General features: G+C 42.8%; 3 protein-coding genes across 15 annotated transcripts in view; 1 reads left to right on the top strand and 2 right to left on the bottom strand.

The window, feature by feature from the left end:
* The window catches only part of otofa (otoferlin a), a 71058-nt gene extending 68705 nt beyond the window's left edge, over nucleotides 1-2353 (top strand). For all 13 annotated transcript variants that reach the window (XM_076756808.1, XM_076756809.1, XM_076756816.1 and 10 more), the window contains one exon: nucleotides 346-2353. Coding sequence is in view for 4 of the 13 variants with exons in the window: in XM_076756809.1 (XP_076612924.1) it covers nucleotides 346-526 (181 nt within the window). In the remaining 9 variants the exon portion in view is untranslated. The remainder of the gene's footprint in view (nucleotides 1-345) is intronic.
* On the bottom strand, nucleotides 1661-9199 carry drc1 (dynein regulatory complex subunit 1 homolog (Chlamydomonas)). The gene is made up of 16 exons (XM_076756822.1): nucleotides 8897-9199; nucleotides 8528-8615; nucleotides 8091-8218; nucleotides 7723-7906; nucleotides 7457-7594; nucleotides 7041-7127; nucleotides 6815-6937; nucleotides 6440-6567; nucleotides 6205-6339; nucleotides 5667-6078; nucleotides 4853-4942; nucleotides 4680-4763; nucleotides 4401-4546; nucleotides 4092-4244; nucleotides 3875-3977; nucleotides 1661-3285 (listed from the first exon to the last, which is right to left on the bottom strand). Exons 1-16 carry the CDS (start codon nucleotides 8971-8973, stop codon nucleotides 3256-3258), a joined length of 2106 nt encoding a protein of 701 aa, XP_076612937.1. The 5' UTR covers nucleotides 8974-9199; the 3' UTR covers nucleotides 1661-3255.
* A 5599-nt stretch (nucleotides 9200-14798) lies between these two features.
* Nucleotides 14799-19337, bottom strand: ostm1 (osteoclastogenesis associated transmembrane protein 1). Its single transcript, XM_076757135.1, has 6 exons — nucleotides 18877-19337; nucleotides 18361-18475; nucleotides 17610-17707; nucleotides 17397-17507; nucleotides 16712-16877; nucleotides 14799-15888 (listed from the first exon to the last, which is right to left on the bottom strand). The coding sequence occupies exons 1-6, from the start codon at nucleotides 19285-19287 to the stop codon at nucleotides 15833-15835; spliced, it is 957 nt and encodes a 318-aa protein (XP_076613250.1). The 5' UTR covers nucleotides 19288-19337; the 3' UTR covers nucleotides 14799-15832.
* Between the last annotated feature and the right edge of the window lie 2233 nt (nucleotides 19338-21570).

Below are 21570 nucleotides of genomic sequence, written 5' to 3' on the forward strand. Positions count from 1 at the left end.
CAGTCATCCATCCGTCCATTTTTCTCAACATGTCCATTGTGCACATGTTTTTATTGTCCGGCTTTCACTCTGTGATGTGATCTTTTGCTCCTCTGAAACATTCTATTGATAGAAATGTGGGTTGTGAGCATGCTGTAGTGAATAGTAATAAATCTCTTAAATGCAGCCTACTAACCACTAATGCCAGCTCTCTCTCTCTCCCTCTTACTCCTCCCGTATTTCATCCCATCTCCCCCCTCTCCATCCATCACTCACCCTTCACTGACTCACTCCTCCATCCACCTGCACGCCCTCATCACCAAATTCTCTGCCTTCCTCCTCTAAAACCTCCATCCCTCCCTCCAGTCGCCCGGACACCACCTTCCTGTGGTTCCTGAGCCCGCTGAAAGCCATCCGCTACCTGGTGTGCAACCGCTACAAGTGGCTGATCATCAAGATCGTGCTGGCCCTGCTGCTGCTCATCATGCTGGGCCTCTTCCTCTACAGCATGCCGGGCTACCTCGTCAAGAAGCTGCTGGGGGCCTGAGAGGGCAGGGAGGGGGGTGGCCAGTCGGAGAGATGGATGGGTGAGTGGGGGAGGCGGCTACGAGGAGTCTCCCTCAGTCTCATCCACAGGAAGGGAGGCGGAGGGAGGATCTGATGGTCGTACCGCCACCTTCACCGCTAGCTGTCCCCTCTATCCGATCTGCAGCAAACCTAACAAATCTAACGCTCAGTATCTGGACTCCATCCTTGAACTGACTCAAAGCAATCATTTGCCACAAAGTAACCCTCCCTTCTTCTTCTCCTCCTTCTTTTCAGACGATGTTACATGACAATGAATGTTTCTTTATCTGTTTTTACAGCTTGTTAAGCTAAATCAGAGTGTCGTGTTAGTGGTCAGACGATTGCATGGACGTTCATTTCAAGTGATGCTGTAAGATCTCCCGTTACTGCTACAGTGTTGATTTAGGGACGCAGGGAACAAACGAACAATGTTTTTGGTACCACTTTGCTTAAACCCCTGTGTGTTTACTGTATGACACACTGTAATGTGGTTGTAAGCAGAGTTTTAAGTGGTCATTAATTTGAAGTATTTGTGAGCAATTGCAGCTTCTCCTGTAAAGACATATTTTATATTATTATTATTATTATATCTGTGATTTACTCTGTCATTCATCTGTTTACACACCAACCAGCTTCCACTTCCGAGTGTCCACAAGAGGAGTTACATTTGTCGACAGTTACATTAATAAACACTTAAATCTGCTTATAACTACCTTATCATTTAATCAGTGTATATATACTGCTTATAAATGTGGCTGGGGGGGTGGGGGGTTCAAGCAAAGTGCTACCCTTTTTTTTTTAAATTATGATAGCTCTTGCGGTCTTTGCACACTTCGAGAATAATGAACAAAAAAAAAGATGTCTATTTTCCTAATGAAATTCAATGAGACAGGTGACTTCAAAATTGATGAACTAACAGCCGCTCAACAGGGTTCAGCTAAACTGCAATGCTAAATGGATCGAAGCAACCCAGACAGACTTTGGTCAAATAGTATTTGCAAATAATTATGATAAAAAATCGTCACATTTTTTAATTAATAATATGTGGACGTGCACAGCTCAGCCGATTCTCTCAGAATGCCCTGAGCGTCAATATTCTCATCTTTTTGTGCAAGTGTGTAAATTCAGTTCACTGTCGGACTAATAAAACCCTCACAGGAGAAAAAAACTAATTATTTGCAAATATAATTTGACTAAGATTCAAGGGTATTACTGTTTTCTCCCAAAATGTAGACTTATGTGTCAATATGCATGCGTCATCGTGATAACTGACCACAGAGGTCATGTGTGTTGGCATGACTTGTCTTTCCAGCTCAACACAACCCAAATCACCAACCCTGATATCTTTAATACTACAGCTAACGTGGGAGTATGATCAAAGTGCACTTGAGCGGAGTGGTGAAAGGGGTCTGGGCTAATTCCCGAAACAGAGTTATTTGCTGTGTCTGTTGCTCCCTTTCATTCATTCAACCTAGATTTCGATTTCTCTGAGAAATCATTGAAGGCAGCCGTCATTTACTATGATGCTGAGATTGCACCATGGAAAACACAAATACACCGAATCAGCAAGCAAAATCAGTGAAAATACAACTCGTGGTGAATTTCTAATTTGCCTGTGATTGCCTGTGCTTGACCTCATTTGTGTTGCAGTCTTTGTTTGTGATTATGTGTTCCACCGATTACAGTTATCGTTTGCACTAAACTTGCCTGTTTTTACAATGATTTTGTGTTTATATATCTGTTGAAATGTGTGCAATATTTATTTTCTGTCTGTTTTGGCAATTTGAAATAAACTGAATTCCATGGACGACATGTTTGAGATTGTTAAAGCAGCTATGATCAATTGTTTTATCATCTGTTGTGGCTTTAAAGCATTTTCCAGCTCATTGTTTGGGTTTTCTGGCTCTCTACGTGACTGTTTTGCTTCACTCGCACAAGCTAGCGAACAGACTCCAGTGTTTGTTACCTCCCCAGCACCAGACGGCAGACAAAGTTAGCAGCTTGTGTGTGACATAGTTTAACGTTTAGCGGCTGAAGAGCCGGCTCCATCTGGGACTGCCTGATCCAACAACAGCCACTAGTCTTTTAAGGACCAGTGTGGAGGACAGTCCCAAATGGAGCTACTAAAAAGCCTGGTATTTCTCTCAGGAGAGAGTGGAGACCAAAATGGAGCCAAAAGGAAAGTGAATATTGTTTCCACTGCCATCCGGTGGCCAAACAAATTGTTGCAGGTTTAAATTACTACAACTCACCCAGTACGACAACTTCCGCTGATTTATCTCTGGATCTCTGTGTGCAGTCGTCCCAGTGGCAGCATGTCGTGGCTGCTGAGCCCGGTGAGGACGGTGTGCATCCTGGCCTGGAGGCACTACAAGCTGCACTGTGTGGTGCTGCTGGCTGCTGTGCTGGGTCTGATCTTCCTGGCTCTGCTCTTCTTCTCCCTGCCCTCAGAGCTCAGCCACAAGCTCTTCAACATGGCTGGATGAAACCACTGTATGTCTCTGTGCCACCGTGCATACACTCTTTATCCCACAGGAGCTGCTGCATGCTTACCGATGTAGTAAATTGTTGCCTATTTTGTTTCTTCTGGGGCTGTAAAAATAAAACCTGCAAACCACTGTGATTTAATAGAGGCTTTATTTTACAGTGAATATAAACCTTTTAAAACTACTGCTGAATTGTCCCAGTTCTGCTGATTCCAAGTGTGGATTATAAGGGTATCTCCAGATCTGTGCTGACCTATCAGAGAATCAAATATGTAATATGGATGATGTTAGAGAAGAAGCACATTTATTTCTCACTTATCAGCTTTTCTAAGTTCACAGGGTTGTTTGAATATGCTAACAGTTGTTTTAATTACAGTTTAACCTGCCTTGATTTTCCTGGGAGATCGTACCCAGTGACCGGCAAAAATGTACTTCCTAATGATTTGTTAAAGCAAAAAAACGTAAAGGTCCAGTGTGTGGGAATTAGTGACATCTAGTGGTGAAGTTGCAGAATACCCCACACCTCACTCTTCGCATCACCTACGCTGGCCGCTAAAAACATGACAGGTAATCCCAAGAGTCAGTGTTTGTTTTGTCCATTGTGGGCTACGAAAATGTTCAGAATTGTTTGTTGAAACAGTTAATTTTCGGTCAACTAACTAATAAACTTTAGCATACATTTGAAAAATTAAAAAATATTTAATCATGCACATTGCTTTACAGTGTCGTACTGTTTTTATTTGTTTTCTATACTACTCTCAGGAAAGTTTCTCAACCCTCACTGAATATCTGGAAATCAGTGTGACACATACAGTAAAACTATAACAGACACACACTCACACCTTTGAGTTGAGAGACTGCTGCAGCAGCATCCTCAGCTCTCTGTTCTGCTGCTCCAGACTCTGAGTCTCAGGGATGAGCTCAGAGATCTCTGTCAAGATCAAACTGCAAACGCAGAGAAAAGAAAAAACCCATCTGAATACAGAGGAATTCTTGCTTTGTGTGTGTGTGTGTGTGTGTGTGTGTGTGTGTGTGTGTGTGTGTGTGGTTGCTACTCACTGGTACTGCTTCAGAGTGTTCTCCGCTGCATCCCAGAGTTTCAGTTTGTCCTCAGGGATTATGTTGCCCATGCTTTCCCAGTAGGCTTCATCCTCTGAAGAGTCCCGGGCTTCTATATGCTGAAGACTGGGATGTTGGCGGGCTGAGCTCTCCCTTGGAAAGCACCAGGAACACAGTAGCATCACATATTAATAGAGAAAGATACCTTCACCCTCGTATCACATGATTTCATGTTCAAATCGTACAGACAGCCTTTGATGCATAATGGAGAGTAATCCAATGCACAAACATAAGATAACGTGGTCTTACCTGGACCTCGTCAGCCGCTGGAGGAAACTTTTTAGAGCGGGCACAATGTGGTTCGGATCAATGAGTTCAGACGTCAGATCAGTCACAGAGTTGGTCTCCACGTCCTCTGCCTTATCGCTGGATTCAGCCGACTCAAAGCAAACATCCTGCCAGCAGACAAAACACTGAAGATGCAGAAATACTAATCACCTCGTCTCAGATGCCAGGCTGTGTTTTGTCCATGAGGAAATGTCTTTGATGAAGCATCCGTCCATCCACTGCATCTCTGTCCCTCCTCACCTCACTCTGCTCTCTCTGCTGATGTTTGTGCTTCATTAAGAAATGAGCCAACTTGGGCACGTCCTCCTCTTCAATGCCTAAAGACTGGAAGAGAAATGAAACATGGCCAGTTGTTCAGGATTTGTCCCACACGGTCCAACGATACGCTGATGGATTACATGACATGAGCTCACAGAGAGGAGAGAGCCCAGCTTCACGACGGTCTGTTCTTCTTTCTCCAGGGGAGCCAGCAGGTTCAGGAGCTTATCCTCCATCAGGAAGCCCTGAGATAGGACGACAGGAGGGCAGGGGAAGGTGCCTGTCACGTAATTTCATAGTATTGGGTTTTCTTGCTGACTAGTAGCCAATAACTTCACACCATAACATTAGACTGTTCAATGAGGAAAGCTTCATTGCACAGATAAAACTCATTTACTTACTGACTCTGCACACACACACACACATCTGTAACACTTCCACAACACACACAAACAACTTCCAGCCTGCTGAGTGTGTCTTTCAATTAACCTACGGCTCATCTACAAGCCTCACCGCAGCAGTCTGGGGCGCATTAAAAGCTATCTGGAAAACTGAAGCTCACACGCAGCAAAGAAACAACCAGATTTGGTGTATAAAGGCAAACATGTTCAACTTAAAGGGTATGCTTGCTGTAATACTGGCCATTAAAAGATATCCTCATGAGGTGCTTCCAATGTATGAGGGGAAAAATTATGTTCCAATGTTGATCTGAAGCTAACATGAGGCTTCAACACTCTAATATGAAGCTGGAGCCAGCAGCCAGTTAGCTTATCTTACAGTAGCATGAGGACTGGAAACAGCTAAACAACTATTCCTTTAATATGCTGTATTCATACTGACACATATACTTCCTCGTGTTATGACTCCATCTGTCTATGCTAGTTACCATTTATATGTTTTTGACTGTCAAAAAATTGTGATAAATCCTCCCCTTCTGTAATCAACATGAATCTTGAACTTGTTTCTCACCGTCTCATCGCACAGCAGCTCCATCACTTTCTTCAGTGTCTCAGTCGACAGCTTCCCCTCCTCCACCTCTGCGCCGCTCTCACTCTGCACCGCTGTCCCATCTTTGTACATTTCCATATCCATGCTCTCGGTGTCAGTCTCCAGCCTTGGCCCAGCTGAGGCATCCACCATCGTCGGACTACGCCGTAAGGCCCGCCCACTTTGAAAGGACTGGGAGACGGCCTGTGTCTTAGGCTGGATGGGACCAGAGAGCTCCATGAACGGCATAGGAGGTCGCTCCCAGGCTAAACCAAGGTGCTGCTTGCAGATCAGCGAGTCAATGACCAAAGCCCTCTCCACCAGCTGCTTCACCTCTGCTTCAAGCATGAGCCACATCTCCTCGAACTTTCTGATGTCAGCGGCTGCGAAGTGCCTGCGTGAAGTGAAGGAGGGGCAGAGGTGTAAAGAAGAGAGGATACGAAAAGATTCAGGTATAAGAACTTAGCAACCGTACAGTATGCCAGTGTCACTTTAAACTCATGGGATGAGTATGACTCACTTGATTTTCTTCTGCATGTGTTCATATTGGTGGACGTTGCGTTTGTAGTCCTCAGACAAATACCGGCTCCTCTTCGTAAACTCTTTCTCCTGACTGGTGTACTTAACCATCAGGTTTTTCATCTCTCTCTGTAGACTGAAACACAAAGCCATCCCAAGAAACAGAGTGAATTAAATATAACAGTGTGTGTGTGTGTGTGTGTGTGTGTGTGAGAGAGAGAGAGAGTCTGTACCACCTGCTGATCCTGCTCTTCATGTGGGCCAGGCTGAAGCGGTGAAATCCTCTCTCATCCTCTAGTTTTATTCGTCTTAGCGCCGTGATTATCCTGGTGCCTTTTAACTGTTGAGTCTCTCTCTCCAGAGCCTGCAGAGGCGAGAATGGGACTTCAGGTCTTTCAGCACTTTCGTTTCATTGACAAGAATTTTCATTTTATTCTGGGCAACATAATCACAATCACTACCATGATGTACTGTATTAGTGAGACCGCTCTCTAACATTCCCTTTTCAGTTAACATCAGAGGATGATGCTGAGCTCATCAGGAGCACTGATTGATTAAATGGAGCTCACAGAACAAAAGCTACAGGGACGCATCTTGATATTTGTGCAAACCTGAAACTTTGCATTGTGTTCTCTCTGGTCGATGCTGTACTTCTCGATAGTCTCCAACATCAGATTGTGAATTGTCGCTTCATACTCCTCCACCTTCTTCTTCCTCTGTGTCAGCCACTCCAGCTAGACACACATTAGGTATCATTAGATACAGAGTTGATGTATGTAAGGTATAAAACATGATTTAAGAGAAGACAGGAGGTTGTGTGTGTGCGTGTGTCCTGACCTCTCTGTCCATAAGTTCCTTCATGTATTGTTCCCATTCGGTCATGTCTCTTGTAAGTAGGACTTCACTTTCCTGCTGATAAACTCTCTACCAACAACACAAGTGCAACAATTAGTGAGAATGACAATAATCGCATAAACAAGACTGAAGTGAGGCTGAACTCAGGATATATCCCAAGTCTCTTATTTGATGGCTTTACTGACACTACTGACATCTCAGTTCTCTGAAAACAAATTTCCTTGTTTCTTCTCTCCCTGATGGTTTCCTTACGTGCCTCATGCATCACCCATGGAGGGACCAAGATGCAAGGAACATGGATGTATTTTAAGAAGCTTGGGGTGGACCCCGAGAATCAGCAGTGCTTTGAGGTACCTAGCTAGCTGATGTTTAGCACGCATAATGTTTACAAGTTGTACCTCCATCTGGGCCAGCTCCTCCCTGTAGGCCTTTGTCAGGGTTTTGATCTGGTCCTCCATCCTCTCCATCATCAGGTCCAGCTCCTCTGCCTGTCTCCTCAAGTCCTTCACATAGCGGTCATCTCCAACTTTTAGCTCCTGTTCAGACAACACGCAGGAAGTGATCAAACGAATGGAGAATGGCAAAAAACATATTTTTATATGTGTGGATTTAGTTGGTGACGTTATTAAAAATAAAATACAAATCAATCAATTGATTTCTTTACCTGCTGCAGGTCATTTATGAGTTTTTTCTTGTCTTCTATTAGAGCTGCACATAACTGCTGTTGGTGGTTCAGGGCCTCCTGCAGCTCCTGAGGGATCACTTTCTGCTTAGCTATCGACCACCCTCTGGTGATCTCCTCAAATTTTTCCTGGCTGGATTTAACATCATTCTGCAGCCTCTCCAATCTGGACCAAGACGGACAAACATGGTGGCAAACAGGAAGGTAGAAGGAAAAGGTTAACGATGTGTGGAGGATGTGGCAAGTAAAACTGTCCCCAAGGGTTGTTTAAAAGCATGTAACCTATGTGGTAGGGGTTGGTTTAGTACAACAGTGAGGTAGTGGTAAAGGATATAATTGCAAAAGATCACCGAAGGCTCCGAGCTTCCTCCAACTCTCTCCTTCGCATCGACTCTTTGGCGTCAGCTGCAGTTTGGATGTTGGTCACTGACGTCTGCAAATCTCTCTGCAGGTTGATTATCCTCTGAGAAGTGATCAGCTAACATAAAAGAGGACACTTTCTATTCAAGTTATGGCATTGCAAGTGAAATTAGATTTTATCTGTGTGTGAACACAGGTCAGGAAATTGAGGTGCTATTATTGACTGATGCAATGCTTAACATCACCCAGATTTGATCATCCTCATTGTTAAATGAAATAAACAGAACTAAAACGAATCCTTGAGATGAGTGATTTCAGATTAATTATTATTATTTGGTTATTATTAATTACTGAAACATTATGAATCTGTAGTCACACATTGATTAAAAATGGGAAAAGGACTTTGGACCTTAAAAACTAAACAAACCTTTTCACTGTCCTCCATGTCCTCCTCCTCTTGAGGGCGTCTCTCCTTGAACTCCTCATTGACCTCCACACTGACCTGTGACGAGACCCTAAAGGTGCAGTACACTATGTTAAGCAGTTGTATTCAAATGAAAACTAAATTAATCACGATAAAACTTTGCACATTAATATTATTGTTAATTTTATTATTACATAAAAAACACAAAGTTCTCGCAGTCAATGCAGGTTGAAAAATACATTGGGTTAACTATTTACCAGTTAGCCGTTTAGTTATTAGTTACTAGTAGTAGGCATGCTAACAGACTTTTCCACAGTATGTAGCAACAGTATGGTAAAGCTAAAGTTAGCTAACGTTAGCTAGCCCAGTTACCCGTTCTTAGCCTCCTGACTTTCGGGCAACACAGAAGGTTCAGACGCCTCTTCTGGCTCCTTATCAACTTCTTCCATCTCCAGGATATACTGTGTAAAGGTTACTGACAAAAAGTGTGAAATACTGAAGAGGTGAAATTAGCAAAATCCAGCAGGACTTGACTATCGGTGGTCTGTTTAATGAACGTTGTTATGGCGACGGAACCACGTGAGAGACGAGTGCTGCCTTCAAGTGCCCCTCGTAAGATCGAAACTTCAAGACATGAAAAAAATGAAAAATGTTTTTATGACACGACTAAAAGGACCGATATATAATTAGATGTTGTGTTCCTTTTATGTTACGTTTTAATACAGTGTAAAGGCAGTTTATGCCTACAAAACTCTTCTACTGTTGTTGGGGACCTGCATCACGTGCACATGGGTTCAACTTTAATATGTGGGCTGATACGAAAGTGCATTTGTCGCACAGGATTTGCAGTTGAGAGACAGTGCATTAGAAGCAGAGACAGTAAAACAGGGACAGGCGGACACTCTGGAGTCGTTGATAAAATCATGCATGGCTCGGTGCTGCCATCTAGTGGCAGCATCCTGTTTCCAAACTTCAGAGTAGTTGTTATACTGTAAGTGTTATTTGTCGAGATGAATGGGAAACGACTTAAAGCAATTTTATCACAATTACAAAACCACATTATGTTTCAATGTTTCATATTAGGCTGAAGATCAGTTGCAGTTGGCAGGTACAAATGAGGTCTCCCAGGCTACTTTTAAAGATAACATGTGAGATTTTTGATCAATGTGAGATGACAGAGCCTCTGACAAAAACAAATGCATCTGTCAAATAATGCAAAGCAAATGTAGTGTTTCAAGGGGAACTTACTGTGTGCAGAAATCTTGAGAAATTATCCCAAATACAGATAAAAAAGAAAGAGCATTCAAACAGATGCATGACAAATTTGTTAATAAACTGTGTTCATTTGCATGCAGTAAAAATGGCTCAATATAGACTGAAAGGGTTGCATTAAACAGCAAACACAGCTGCCTATAAGGGCTTTAATATTAAAAAAAACAAATCAGTCACTTACTTTCCAGGCAAAGCAATGTGAATACTTTCAGTGTTACGTTCAGAAGCTGACTTTAGGTGGCGCTACTGTCTTGTGATCGAAATCCCTCTCAGGTTACAAAAGGTAATATCCTTGAAATGATGAGCGGCATGGTTTAAACAGCAGCCACGGCTCTCTGTCTCATGTGTGCTGTTGAAAAACAAAAAATCCAGTGACTCACATGCACAGAACCCAGACTTTCTAATTCACCCACACACTCTACACACAAATGATTAATGTCTTCTCAAGCTGATGGCAAGATGGGCACTCTCTGGTTGTCCACACAAACAAACCCACACATGGGTCAGATGTTCCTGCCCTGAGGAGCGCCCCCCTCCACGCTTCCTGCCTGTTGGCAGCTTGCCCTCTCGCCCCCGGGGGCACCTAGCCGCTCTTTTGGCCTCAAGTGGCCTCAGTTTCTGCTGAGCCACAATGGATGTAAGTCAGCCAGCGAAGGTTTCTGACATATGATCCAGCATCTGTGATGTCACCAACAGCTGACTTGTCATAAGACCTTTGTGAAAGGGGGGAAGGAAGGGATGAATGAGGAGAAGGCCTTATTTTCAACAGACCCTTAGCTGGAACGCTGAGTGCTTTTGCATCAAGCTGCTGAGATTACAAACTGAATGACTGCCATTAGAGAGTGATTCTATAATCTATCATAATACCATAAGCTTGGGATTGACAGACTTTGACCCCACTCACAGGTGTATAATAAGCCCCATTCACTCTGCATATGCACTGTGAGAGAGGGTGCATGTGTGTGCGTCCGCTAATTCCTGCCCCCAGGGGCATATGTTTACTCCTTGTTCAACAAAGCATCATATTCATTGCTCAGGGGTTGAGAGGTGCATAATCTAAGACTGACCTTCAGTCAGTTAACTAACTGACAGCTTAGAGTGTTGGTGGTGGGGGTTGCATAACGACTTAAGTCCTGACTAACAGTTTCTTAATATTGCCATAACGAAGGAGAAATTCGCTGCTTTGAAACACGGGATGCACCGTGCAGACGACAGAGGAGCGGAGGGTGATTGTAGGGGACAGCAGAAAATTCAAAGGCATTTAGTCTAGAGGAGGCTGTGACCTTGTCAAAGAACAAAACCGTCATTTAACAAAAATTGTATTTAATAAACGGAAACCGAAGGCCAAATTCAGAAACAACATGAAGAGCATCCCCTGCTCTTCTATCAAATATGAAACGGCCTTGTGTCAAGGTAACTTGTGCAAAGCGAAGTATGTTTTTGCCATCTGTTTGAGCATATTGCAAACAGGCACACAGTCCCCCTCAACATCACCCTGTTCCCTCAAAACCTTTAAATATTAAGAGAGAGTGAGGGGCACGACATACAGATGCAGATATACAGAGAGATAAAAAGGTCACTCCAGAGGAAAAAAGTAAGAATCTATTCACATGTTGTCTGGATAATTGTTGTGGAAAATAAAATGATCTCAAGGTCTGTGCAGCGGAGGTGCACTTGCCAGTCTCTTGTTGTCAAAGGTTTGTGTCATCACTCAGCCGCTCAAACATCGACAATGGTCAGTTCAACTTCAGCCGTCATGCTCCAACGTCCCTGCCTCGGCCCCTCCGCAGCTTTAAAGAAGTCAACTGCACAGCTCACACGTTACAAAAGCTGAGAGCTCAAGAGAAAGGAAAGAACGGCCGCACAATTTAACGTTCGGTGAGCGTGCGGAGGTGTCTTTTTTCATTTGGGTAAAAAAATGTTACGCATAACTGATTATTTAAGACCGTACATACAGTGATTTCATCAAACAACTACTCTATGTGAAGAGGTTTTTAGATGGTGACTGACTCATTAACTCTTTTTTTTCTAGCAGTGAATTAATTAAACGTTACATTTATGAACACTGTTAGAATCTAGCGTTGAGATCTTTTATTGCACGTTTCTTTTAGTTAAAAATCAACATGCAATTACTACAAGATTACAGTTATTATAGGTTGGTTGCGTCCCTGAGCACTGCTGATATACTGAAGGTAATGGATTAGTGGACGTGGCATGAAAATGAAGCTGTGCAAGGTGCTGCACGGACACATTTCGGACCGTTTTGAATGTAAATTAATCTGCAGCAATCATTTATTTTTTTTGTGTGTATAAACTGTCCATTCTGTCTTTGGTGCAAAGTCATTCTACATCACCTGAGATTTTCACTTTTCTACAGCACGTTAATCCAGCACAGAACTAGAGCAAGCAGCCGAGCTCGGCATACGAGTCAGTTTAGAAAATCATATTAGTTTCTTCCACATAAACCATCACACTTACAGTAGAATTATTCTCAGAGTCATTTTTTCTTATCAAAGCTCTTTGTGAGGGGATTAGGTGTGCAATAATTATGCATGGCATTAGGCCATGATTACTGGTGGATTGCATTTGTTGCACTGCAGTTAATGAGAAGGTAAATCAGCTGCCTCCGTCACTGCACTGTATCACAAACATTTCAAAAAACACACATAGCCTCGCCTGAAGGAAACTGTAAATGTAGTTTTGTGGATCATATGTGTAGAAATCAGTTAAAATGAACTAAAAGCTCACCACCTGCACTCTCTCTCTTTCACACAGTAACAATGAAGACTCAATGAAGCCCATAACCAAAGCCACCTCTGACTCTACAGGTGAAGTCTGGTGAACAAAGATTAGAAGTCACTTATACATCTGGTAAAAACTAAACATCACAGATTACTCACCTGGTACTTTGCAGCCACAGACTGCTCGACTGGAGCTCCTGTTCTGGACCCAAACCTTAAAAAATGTCTTTATTAACTCATGTTCAAGCGACATAATGATCCAAAGTTATTATGTAGCACAACGTGATGTAAGGTTAAGATGAGGAGTTTGACAACAAACAGTGATGAGAAGTAACTAAATACATTTATCCAGTATTGTATTTAGCTACAGTTTGGGGGTACTTGAACTCTGTTTGATACTACTTTTAACTTGTGCTCCATCACATTTCAGAGGGAAATTTACTTTTTACTCCGCTATTTATTTGACAGCTGTGGTTACTGGTGACTTTGAAGATTCATATCTAACACATAAAAGATAATCAGCTCATACAGAACAAGATGAGCAGGAAGTAAATGAGCACAGTAATATTTGCATCCAACAAAACATTCAATTACTAAGTTCAATAATCTTAAAATTAAATCTACTCCTTCTCATTGACACATCCAAAATTGTTCATTTTAAAGTGTAACTACTGGGCACAAAATGTCTCCTGCTTCCTCATATCAACTTCCCACATCCCTCTTCTGTACTTTCATACTGGCATCAAAACCAGTTGCAGTGTCACAAAATCATTCTTGTAAGTGCAGCAGCATAAAAAATGGATGTGAAAGGAGGCTTCTGGTGTCAAACTGCACACACATCATTCTGCACAGTGAAGCTCAAACATCCAAGAGAAGGAGAATGCAAAACGAGCTCCACCTCTATTATAATCATTATAATAATCCAATAATATAACACTAATAATGTGCAGTGAATGGAGCATGTTCTCCATAACGAGGACTACTTTGGAGGCTTTTAAGTTCATTTTGCTGCCAATACTTTCACTTCTGAATGCTTTGACTTGTAATACAATACTTCTAAGTTGTGGTATTACTACGTTTATTGAAGGAACGGGTCTGAATACTTCTTCCAGCACTGAATCACGGGGCGACCGCAGCTTTTCCACCGGTTCCCTCATTCACGTGGCGACCTCCGGTCCATCTTGCCGGGGGTTTGTCGTGACTTTCAGCCCCGCTTAGAGACCCGGTGCGCCTCAGAAAAGCGCCGCAGGCTTAGCGGGAATCAAAGCCGTCATTCTTGAGCTCCGGGCCGCGCCGCACACCTCACTGTGCGGGAGCGCCGATGGCAAAAGCCCGTGTTTTTAGCGACTCTGCCGGCCGCAACCGGATCATATGACTCGGCATATCCGTAATGCTCTTAGACCTGCTGATGGCCAGCAGTGGCTGCGCTCCACAAGACCAAAAAGCCAAAGGAGTTTAACGGATGTGTTGCTGCGATTATTCGGCCAAGTATCTTTATCCCACATTTAGATTAGCCGCTAATGACGGAGAGAAAAGCCTCAAACTCAAGGCCACGTAACCTGAGAGAACAAGGAGCCATTCCTGTGTGAAGAAACAGATTTAAACTCAACGTGGACTCATTAGGCTTCATGAAACTGCAGTCGCAGTGTTGCTGCTCGTGGATTTGGACACTTGGTCCCTGAGATGGATGGAGGATTCAGACCCTTTGCTTCAGAAAAAGTACTAATTAGCACACTGTGAAAATACTCCACTATAAGTAAAAGGCGTGCATTGAAAAATTTACATTATATCTGCAAAATGTACTTAAAGCATCAAAAGTAAAGCAAAAGTAAATTTACTTAGTTACATTCCCCCACCGCTAAGTACCAATACAACGGTATGAAAGACTCCAAGTTAAATTTATGCCTTCAAAGCAGAGAGGTATTATTTTCTAAATGTACTTTAAGTATCAAAATAAGCCTCTGACAGTGTTGTATTATTACAGAATATTTCTTATCATCATTATTGTTATTATCATCATTGCAGGAACCTGAACATGTAAGCAGCCTGTTAAAGTTGAAGCTGGTCGATTAGGGACAATTTTAACTAGTTCACATATTGTTGGGCAGTTTAATCATTAGGGTTGCATCATATTTTACAAGATCATCCGTAAGTACAAAGCACAGTACTCCCATTGAAATGTAGCTCAGTAAAAGTACACAGAACATAAGATAGAAATACTACTAAATGATTGGTTAAATTACAGCACTCGCACCTGCAGGTTGTTTCTGGCGTACAAATATTTATTTGGGCTTACGCCTTCCTGATTAAAGTTTACATTACTTCACAGCAAACGCATTTCTAATCATCAAAATTAATCAATTCAACAGCTCATAAGGGAGACTTGGCCGTCGTGAGCAGTCAGAAACCCTTAACAAATTAAGTTAAACATCAGTGGAAAACGACAACAAAGCGCATTAAAAGCTTTACGCAACCACAAAAAAACACTGACTGGAAAACAGGTAACATCACAGTGTGGTACTTTGGAGTACTCTTGCATTATGCGTGTTATGTCTTTATTTACTCGCCCCCACCCCCCACCCCACTGATGTGCACCCCCTCTTCTTACAGCAGATACATGTCACCACTAATGGACATCAAGTGCTTCCTTTTTGCAGCTCTTTTTGGGACATACATTAGAGACAGAAAACCCATTTCTCAACCCATAAATAGAGCACATACACACACGAGCTGGCTTGCACACATGCGCGCGCACACACACACACACACACACACACACACACACACACACACACAGCAGTGAAGCCTCTGTCTAGTGACAGCAAACAACCTGAAGATTGTTAACGAGTTGGACAGAGGGAGAGGCCAGGAACGAGCGTACCGTGCAACAACACAAAGAAGCTTCTGATTAGTAGTTTAGAAAGTTAAAGTACTGAGGTCCCGTTTAACAGATGTCACCAAATCAATCCGATCTTATGGCAGTGAGAGGAAGATTCAGTCTGTGTGCAAACTCTATGTATTTTTACACTGCGAGAAGAAGGCTTCAGGGACATGAAAGTAAACGTTAAATGCACTTTCACTCTCATTTATCTAGATCCTTGAAGTCCTCTGAATACTGATTTGTGTCACAGCCTCCCAGAAGAAACAAAAAAAATATTGCTTTTGAGTCCTAGAGTTCAGTCAAACCTCAGGTGCAAGAGAAGGGAGACGGTGCTGAGGAGTCAAACCTTCTCCCGGGCAGTAACGTCAAATAAAAGAACGCCGTCGTCCATGTTAGTCATCACCTGTCTCCTCTTCAGCTCAGTTTGTCCTGGATGTTCATCAGGCTGGTGTATGACTTCGCACGTTTGGCTGTAAGCACACAGAATTCCATATTAGTCTCATCAAGTACCGTTTGAGGAGTTAATCTGCTGTCTCATTTTGAGTTACTCTGGGGATTACAGTAGAAGATGTTGGCTAAATAGTTTTAATAAGTACATTAATAACCATCGATGGGCCTCATTCAAGAGCGCTGTCAGTCTCTTCTTACTGTGAATCAGCTCGTACGAGTCCAACTCGACAGATTTGGTCTGTAGGCCAGTCTTAATTTAATATTACATCAGCCTAATGCAAATGAGACACAACGTATATTTTATTTGAGTTTTTTTTATCTTTATTTCACTTGTTTCTGGAGCACACTTTGCTTCTAAAGTCATTCACATTAGGCGTCAAGTCAGATAAGAAGGCAGATGATCTGTGTGTGACTCATACGACGGGTCTGAACAGACTGGAAATATCACTCACTAAAGCACAAATCACCCCGTACGAGTGGTTCTTGTTCGAGGCTAAACGTGTCCCTGACCATCACAGGCCCTCAAAAATGAAAGTTCCTATCCTCCTCAGTCCAGGGAAACACCCTCTGGTCCTTTAAGGCCACCATCATCCACTAACACACACACAGAAAACAAACCTCCAGCCTCATCTATGATCCAGAGGTTTCCAGGAGGCGAACCCCACTATGCTTTAGAGCAACCTCGAACACCCACCCTCCTTCCTCCATCCCAGCCAAACCCCAGTATCACAGTCAGTCAAGCCCCCCACTGCCCCCCTCCTGCCCACAAAGACCCCAAACCCCTCAAAACCCCGTCAAAAAATCTCTCTGTGTGACAATGGGCGAATTAAGCTGGTTACTCACGGTGTATGAGCTTGCGTTTCTTTTGTTCAGAGTGAAGGAAGCTGCTCAAGTAGAAGATGATGGGCAGAAAGAGCATGAAGCTGGACACAGCGATGACAGGCACCGTCTCCTCACGGGGGACGGAACAATTGAATTTCTTACTCCACAGCCCGCGGGTCATATTCATCTGAAACCACAGCGCCAAACGCAAGAAAAACTTCAGCTGACCGCAATCACAGGACAGCGTTACAGTTAATTCAACAGTTAGGTTTCTGAACTTAAATAACTGAGTATTCAGGGCTATTTTGGTGCAGAGACACAGCTAGAAGAGGATATTTCATTCATTTTTAATCTGTAATTCATTTTGAGCTTTTTCTAGTTTCTCACATGTCTGAATTAAAGCTCAATTTTCCATTTTCCATTTCCATTTTTCAGAAACCACTTAGACCGACAACTAAATTATGTAAAGAAAACATCTAATCTGATAATCAAGATAATCAAGGCTAAAATATAAATAATAATATTTGTGGTAACACTTTAGCACACAAAACAAGCACTTCCTGAACATCACCAGCCGAAAGTGGGTGAAGACACCTGTAATTGTCCCTTAGTGGCTACAGATTACTGTGGGGGGGGGGGGGTGCAGCTTTCTCTCTGCCCATCTCATCAGAGGAGTTGGATTAATCTCTGCTCCTCACATACGTACCGCGTCCTCTATGTCGATACACATGGTGTGATTCTTCTCCATGCTGCCGTACAGCACATTCAGGTCCCTGTACGTACTCTTGCAGTTCTTGCACAGCTCTGTGTGGTTCCCCTGTGAGGACAGGAGGACGAAAGGACAGCAGACATCTGAGTCGTCTTCTCAACATAAACCCGTGACAGACAGACGGATGTGATCACCTCGTTTACGGCGTACCTGTTGATACTTCTCAAAGCAGGCGAGCGTTTGGTTGAGGGAGGCCATGAAGTACAGCGTGTCATTGGTCAGACTCTGGAAGTCTTCAGTGATACACTCTGCACAGCAGGAAATTAAAATACCCGTCAATGAACGTAAACAAATGAAATCAGCATTTGCAGATGCTTTAAGCTTTGGGACAGCTGGTAGGTGGACTCTTTAGTTGATTGACAGGAAATTAAAATATTATTGGTTTAAGGCATTTTTCAGCAAAAAATGCCAAAGATTTCAGAAATCCACCTTGTCAGCTGTGAGGATTTGTTGCATTTCTGTGTCTTATGTGACAGTAAACTGAATATCTTTGCATTTTGGAGTGTTGGTCACATCACCTTGGGTTTTCAGTAAATTTGCAGGCATTTTTCAGACATAGACTACACTCTGATAATGCTGCAGCTCCACACAAACCAGATACTCACATTCTCCCACACAGTGTGGGGGTCTACCTAATCTCATGCAATTAAATTACAAGCTGCTATGAGTCATAGTGGGGACCCTGATGGCTGCAGAGTCCAGCCAATAAAACTAAAAGTCACATGTTTGACCTCTGCAACATCCAGTGTCCACCTCTCCTCCATTGAACGTTGCTCTCTGCCCTCTGTGGTCAAACGTGTGTGTGGAAAAAAAGCAGATTCCCACAGAAACAATCCCAATAATTGAGACACGTCTGGTTCGGGAAGCTTTGAGGGATTCAAGATTCCTGCAGAGAACTTACTGTCACAGTCTGATCTGCTCCAAATGTCCTCCAGGTTGCTGTACAGCAGATAAACCAGCATCAGCCGATCGCTGCGCAGAAGGCTGTCCTTGCAGCTTATATTACCCGGACCCATCTGAGGACACACAGGTGCACTTAGTTATGCAGAGTTTCCTTCTTACGGTGGCCTTGAGGGTCAAAACAGAACATTGCAGAGAACACAAAAGGGATGTTGTGTTTTCTGACATGTTTTCGGAAAGGTTGTTGTGTTTGGACCCTCAAGGCCTCCGTACCCTCTGTCTATACAGATGTCAAAGGTCAGATCAGCTTTTAAAAAGTGGTGCTCCTTGTCTTGCTATTGATAGCAAGTCAAGCAGATGAATCGGTGTTTCCTCACATTTGTCAACAGCAGTCAGTCACATCACAAGACTCGTGATCACGAGACAACTGCGCATCAACGAGGCCCGTCCTCTTTCGGAAAGCAGACCGTTTGATGCAAACTGAAACACAGAAAATGACTTCGTATTCGTCACGTACCTGGTCTGAGGAGATGTTCTTATAGGTGTCTATGAGACTGCCATAACTTGAGAAACACTTCTGGCAAACTTTAACCGGTCGGGCAGCGGGCACCAGGCAGTTCACATAGGCGACGTACCGCTGTCCAAATATGTGAAGCAGGTCGCTGCAGTAGTCACTGATCTCCAGGTCTTCGGGGAAGGAAGACAGCAGATTAAGGGAGAAGATGGAATCCACACCAGGTTTAAACACAGGCGAGCTAACCACAGCAGCAGCAGCAGCAGGGCTCAAAGACGGGATTTCTTTCAGTTTGTCGGCTGAATCTGAAACGCTGAGGTTTAATCCGTCGCCAGACACGAGAGCATAAATATGAAATACTAAGGAAACCAAAAACCAACTGTTTCTGTAGAGAGACATGGTCGATGAATGCATCTGCTCGTCTTCTCTCACTCCAAACAACCCATGATTTCCTGGTTCTCTCCCAGCCTGATCATGTGACCGCCTGTGCGAGATTCTCGCGAGAGTCCGGTATCAGCTCAGTACCACAGTAACTTCTCGTTTCACACCCTCACCGAGTATTAATGTCATATTAAAGCGTAACTTTTGGCACATTTGAAGTACACAATCTAAGTTTTGAAGCTTGGACTTATTGTGTACTTTATTAGTATACTGAAGTATAATTTTTTGAGTTTATTTTTATTGTCCATTTTAGAACACCAAAGACAGTACATGACAGTAGCAGATGAGTTCTTATTTTATCTTATCTTATCTTACTCTTTATTGGTTTACAGTCATCTGACTACTTGTATGCTTTTACAATATATCTGTACATTTTTTTCCTCACAAAGGCTGCTATTTACAGTACTTTTGCCACTTTTACTGGGGGAAATGCACTTTCTAGTGGTATGTAAGAATAAAAATAATAATTATACCAGAAACTACATTAATCCTAATATTGAAATCAGATCGAGGAAATAAATAATTTGATCAATAGGCTACATAAAGTCCCTCCTGGTGTAAAAAAAAAAAAAAAAAAAAAAAAAATCAGGATCCATTCAATTATTGATATGTAAAGAGGAAATATCTATCTATCTATCTATCTATCTATCTATCTATCTATCTATCTACCTATCTATCCACCAGTTCGTCACAAAAGACCAGGAACAGTTCGTGCCATTTGCACTGTCATGTAGGTCACTGCCTACAGTTTGTGTAACGGGGGAGGTGTGAGCGTGCGTGCGTGCGCGTGCGTGTTGGAAAGAGATAGCCGGTCCTCCTGGTCTCCTCGTTATTTACGGGTTTTTGACACCATACAATTTTGCAATGTGCGCTCGGCTCGGAGCAAATAATTACGGAGTCAAGGTAAACGATCTGGGCTCCAATCCTGATTGTGATAATTGTCAAAAACCCCCTCGAATCAAGCAACCGCAGTCAATGGTCGTTAATGTGAAATTAGTGGCTCTTGATAACTTGCAGGCCGCATCAATTCCGCAGTCATCAGAGCCTAATGAAAATAAGGGGGGAGAGAACGCGCGCAGCATTAGCGGCCTATTCTGATGGCCGCGCACAACCCCGGCGGTAAATATGGATTCTGGCCTCTAATGCTCCTCTCACTGCACATGGCACCGGCAGCTCATTAACTCTTCTTCTCCTGACCAGAGTTCACCTAATTGTTCAGATGTTCCCCATTCCTTTATTATTCTCTAGTGTGGCTCTCAGAAAGAAGACGTGATTACAACCGAAACCCTTTATGATCCCGCTTTTTGTGTGTGTGTGTGTGTTTCTGTGCAGGATGTCCACGTGGTTACACCTTAACTTTTGAAAATGTTTCACAAATAGAGACAAAAAAAACGCACGTCTTTCATATACCATTATTATTATTATTGTTATTATTATTATTATTATTAGGCGCTAATGCATCAGTAAAATGTATGGGCTTATGTGGTCTCAGCCTGCACTGATCACATTATTCATTAAGTTTTGGATGTCTTTCCTCTAATCCGCTAATCAGCAGAGCACCATGTACAATCGGCATATCATTACTATTTCAGATGACCGTTATTGTCAGATGGCAGAAAATGCCTTCATTAGCATGTGATAGATAAGAGAAACCAAGAGGACAAAAATCACTAATTAAGCCCATAAATTAGATGATGGTGATGATGAGAGCCCTTCAGGGGCCGATGGCAAGGCTCGGTCCAAGAAGCTCCTCGTGATTTGGCGCACGAGCATAAGCATGTAATGAGGAAACTGGTCAAAGAAGGTACAGGTCTGCCTGGTCTTGACCTATTGATAATATGGGAAGAGAGACCACTTACCAAAGCTGTAGGGCTCCTTTGAGCCCCAAAAATAATAGTAAAAATAATAGTTTTAATACATGCATTCAGAATTCTATAAGTAAATGCAGGTACGTATGATCAGCTCACAAAAAATAAAATTCTGCAGAAAAATGCTCCCTGTGAGTGATAATATATAAAATAGTGATGCATCAGTGTAGAATCTGTCCGTTGTAGCTGGTGGAGGTCTAGTCCAGTGGTTTCCAACACAGGGGTCGGAGCCCCTCTTAAGGGACACGAGACAAATCTGAGGGGTCGTGCGATGATCAGTGGTGCACGTGCATTAATTTTAATGAATTTTTGAATTGATATACTTTTCTTTTCTTTTGGTTGTTTAAAGAAAGCATTTGTAAAGTTTATTTGGTGGAACTGCTAACAA

Source organism: Chaetodon auriga, chromosome 18 (assembly GCF_051107435.1).
Source record: "Chaetodon auriga isolate fChaAug3 chromosome 18, fChaAug3.hap1, whole genome shotgun sequence".
NCBI lineage: Eukaryota > Metazoa > Chordata > Actinopteri > Chaetodontiformes > Chaetodontidae > Chaetodon > Chaetodon auriga.

Bases quoted from the DNA above. Each gene is read 5' to 3' on its own strand.
- drc1 (XM_076756822.1), bottom strand. From the start codon at position 8,973: ATGGAAGAAGTTGATAAGGAGCCAGAAGAGGCGTCTGAACCTTCTGTG. The intron at 6,340-6,439 runs GTGGTACAGACT...TTTGTGTTTCAG, and splicing joins ATGAAGAGCAGGATCAGCAG to TCTACAGAGAGAGATGAAAA. The intron at 4,943-5,666 runs GTGAGAAACAAG...GTCCTATCTCAG, and splicing joins AGCTGCTGTGCGATGAGACG to GGCTTCCTGATGGAGGATAA.
- ostm1 (XM_076757135.1), bottom strand. From the start codon at position 19,287: ATGCATTCATCGACCATGTCTCTCTACAGAAACAGTTGGTTTTTGGTT. The intron at 17,708-18,360 runs GTAAGTTCTCTG...CCTGCTGTGCAG, and splicing joins GAGCAGATCAGACTGTGACA to AGTGTATCACTGAAGACTTC. The intron at 15,889-16,711 runs GTGAGTAACCAG...GTGTGCTTACAG, and splicing joins GAAACGCAAGCTCATACACC to CCAAACGTGCGAAGTCATAC.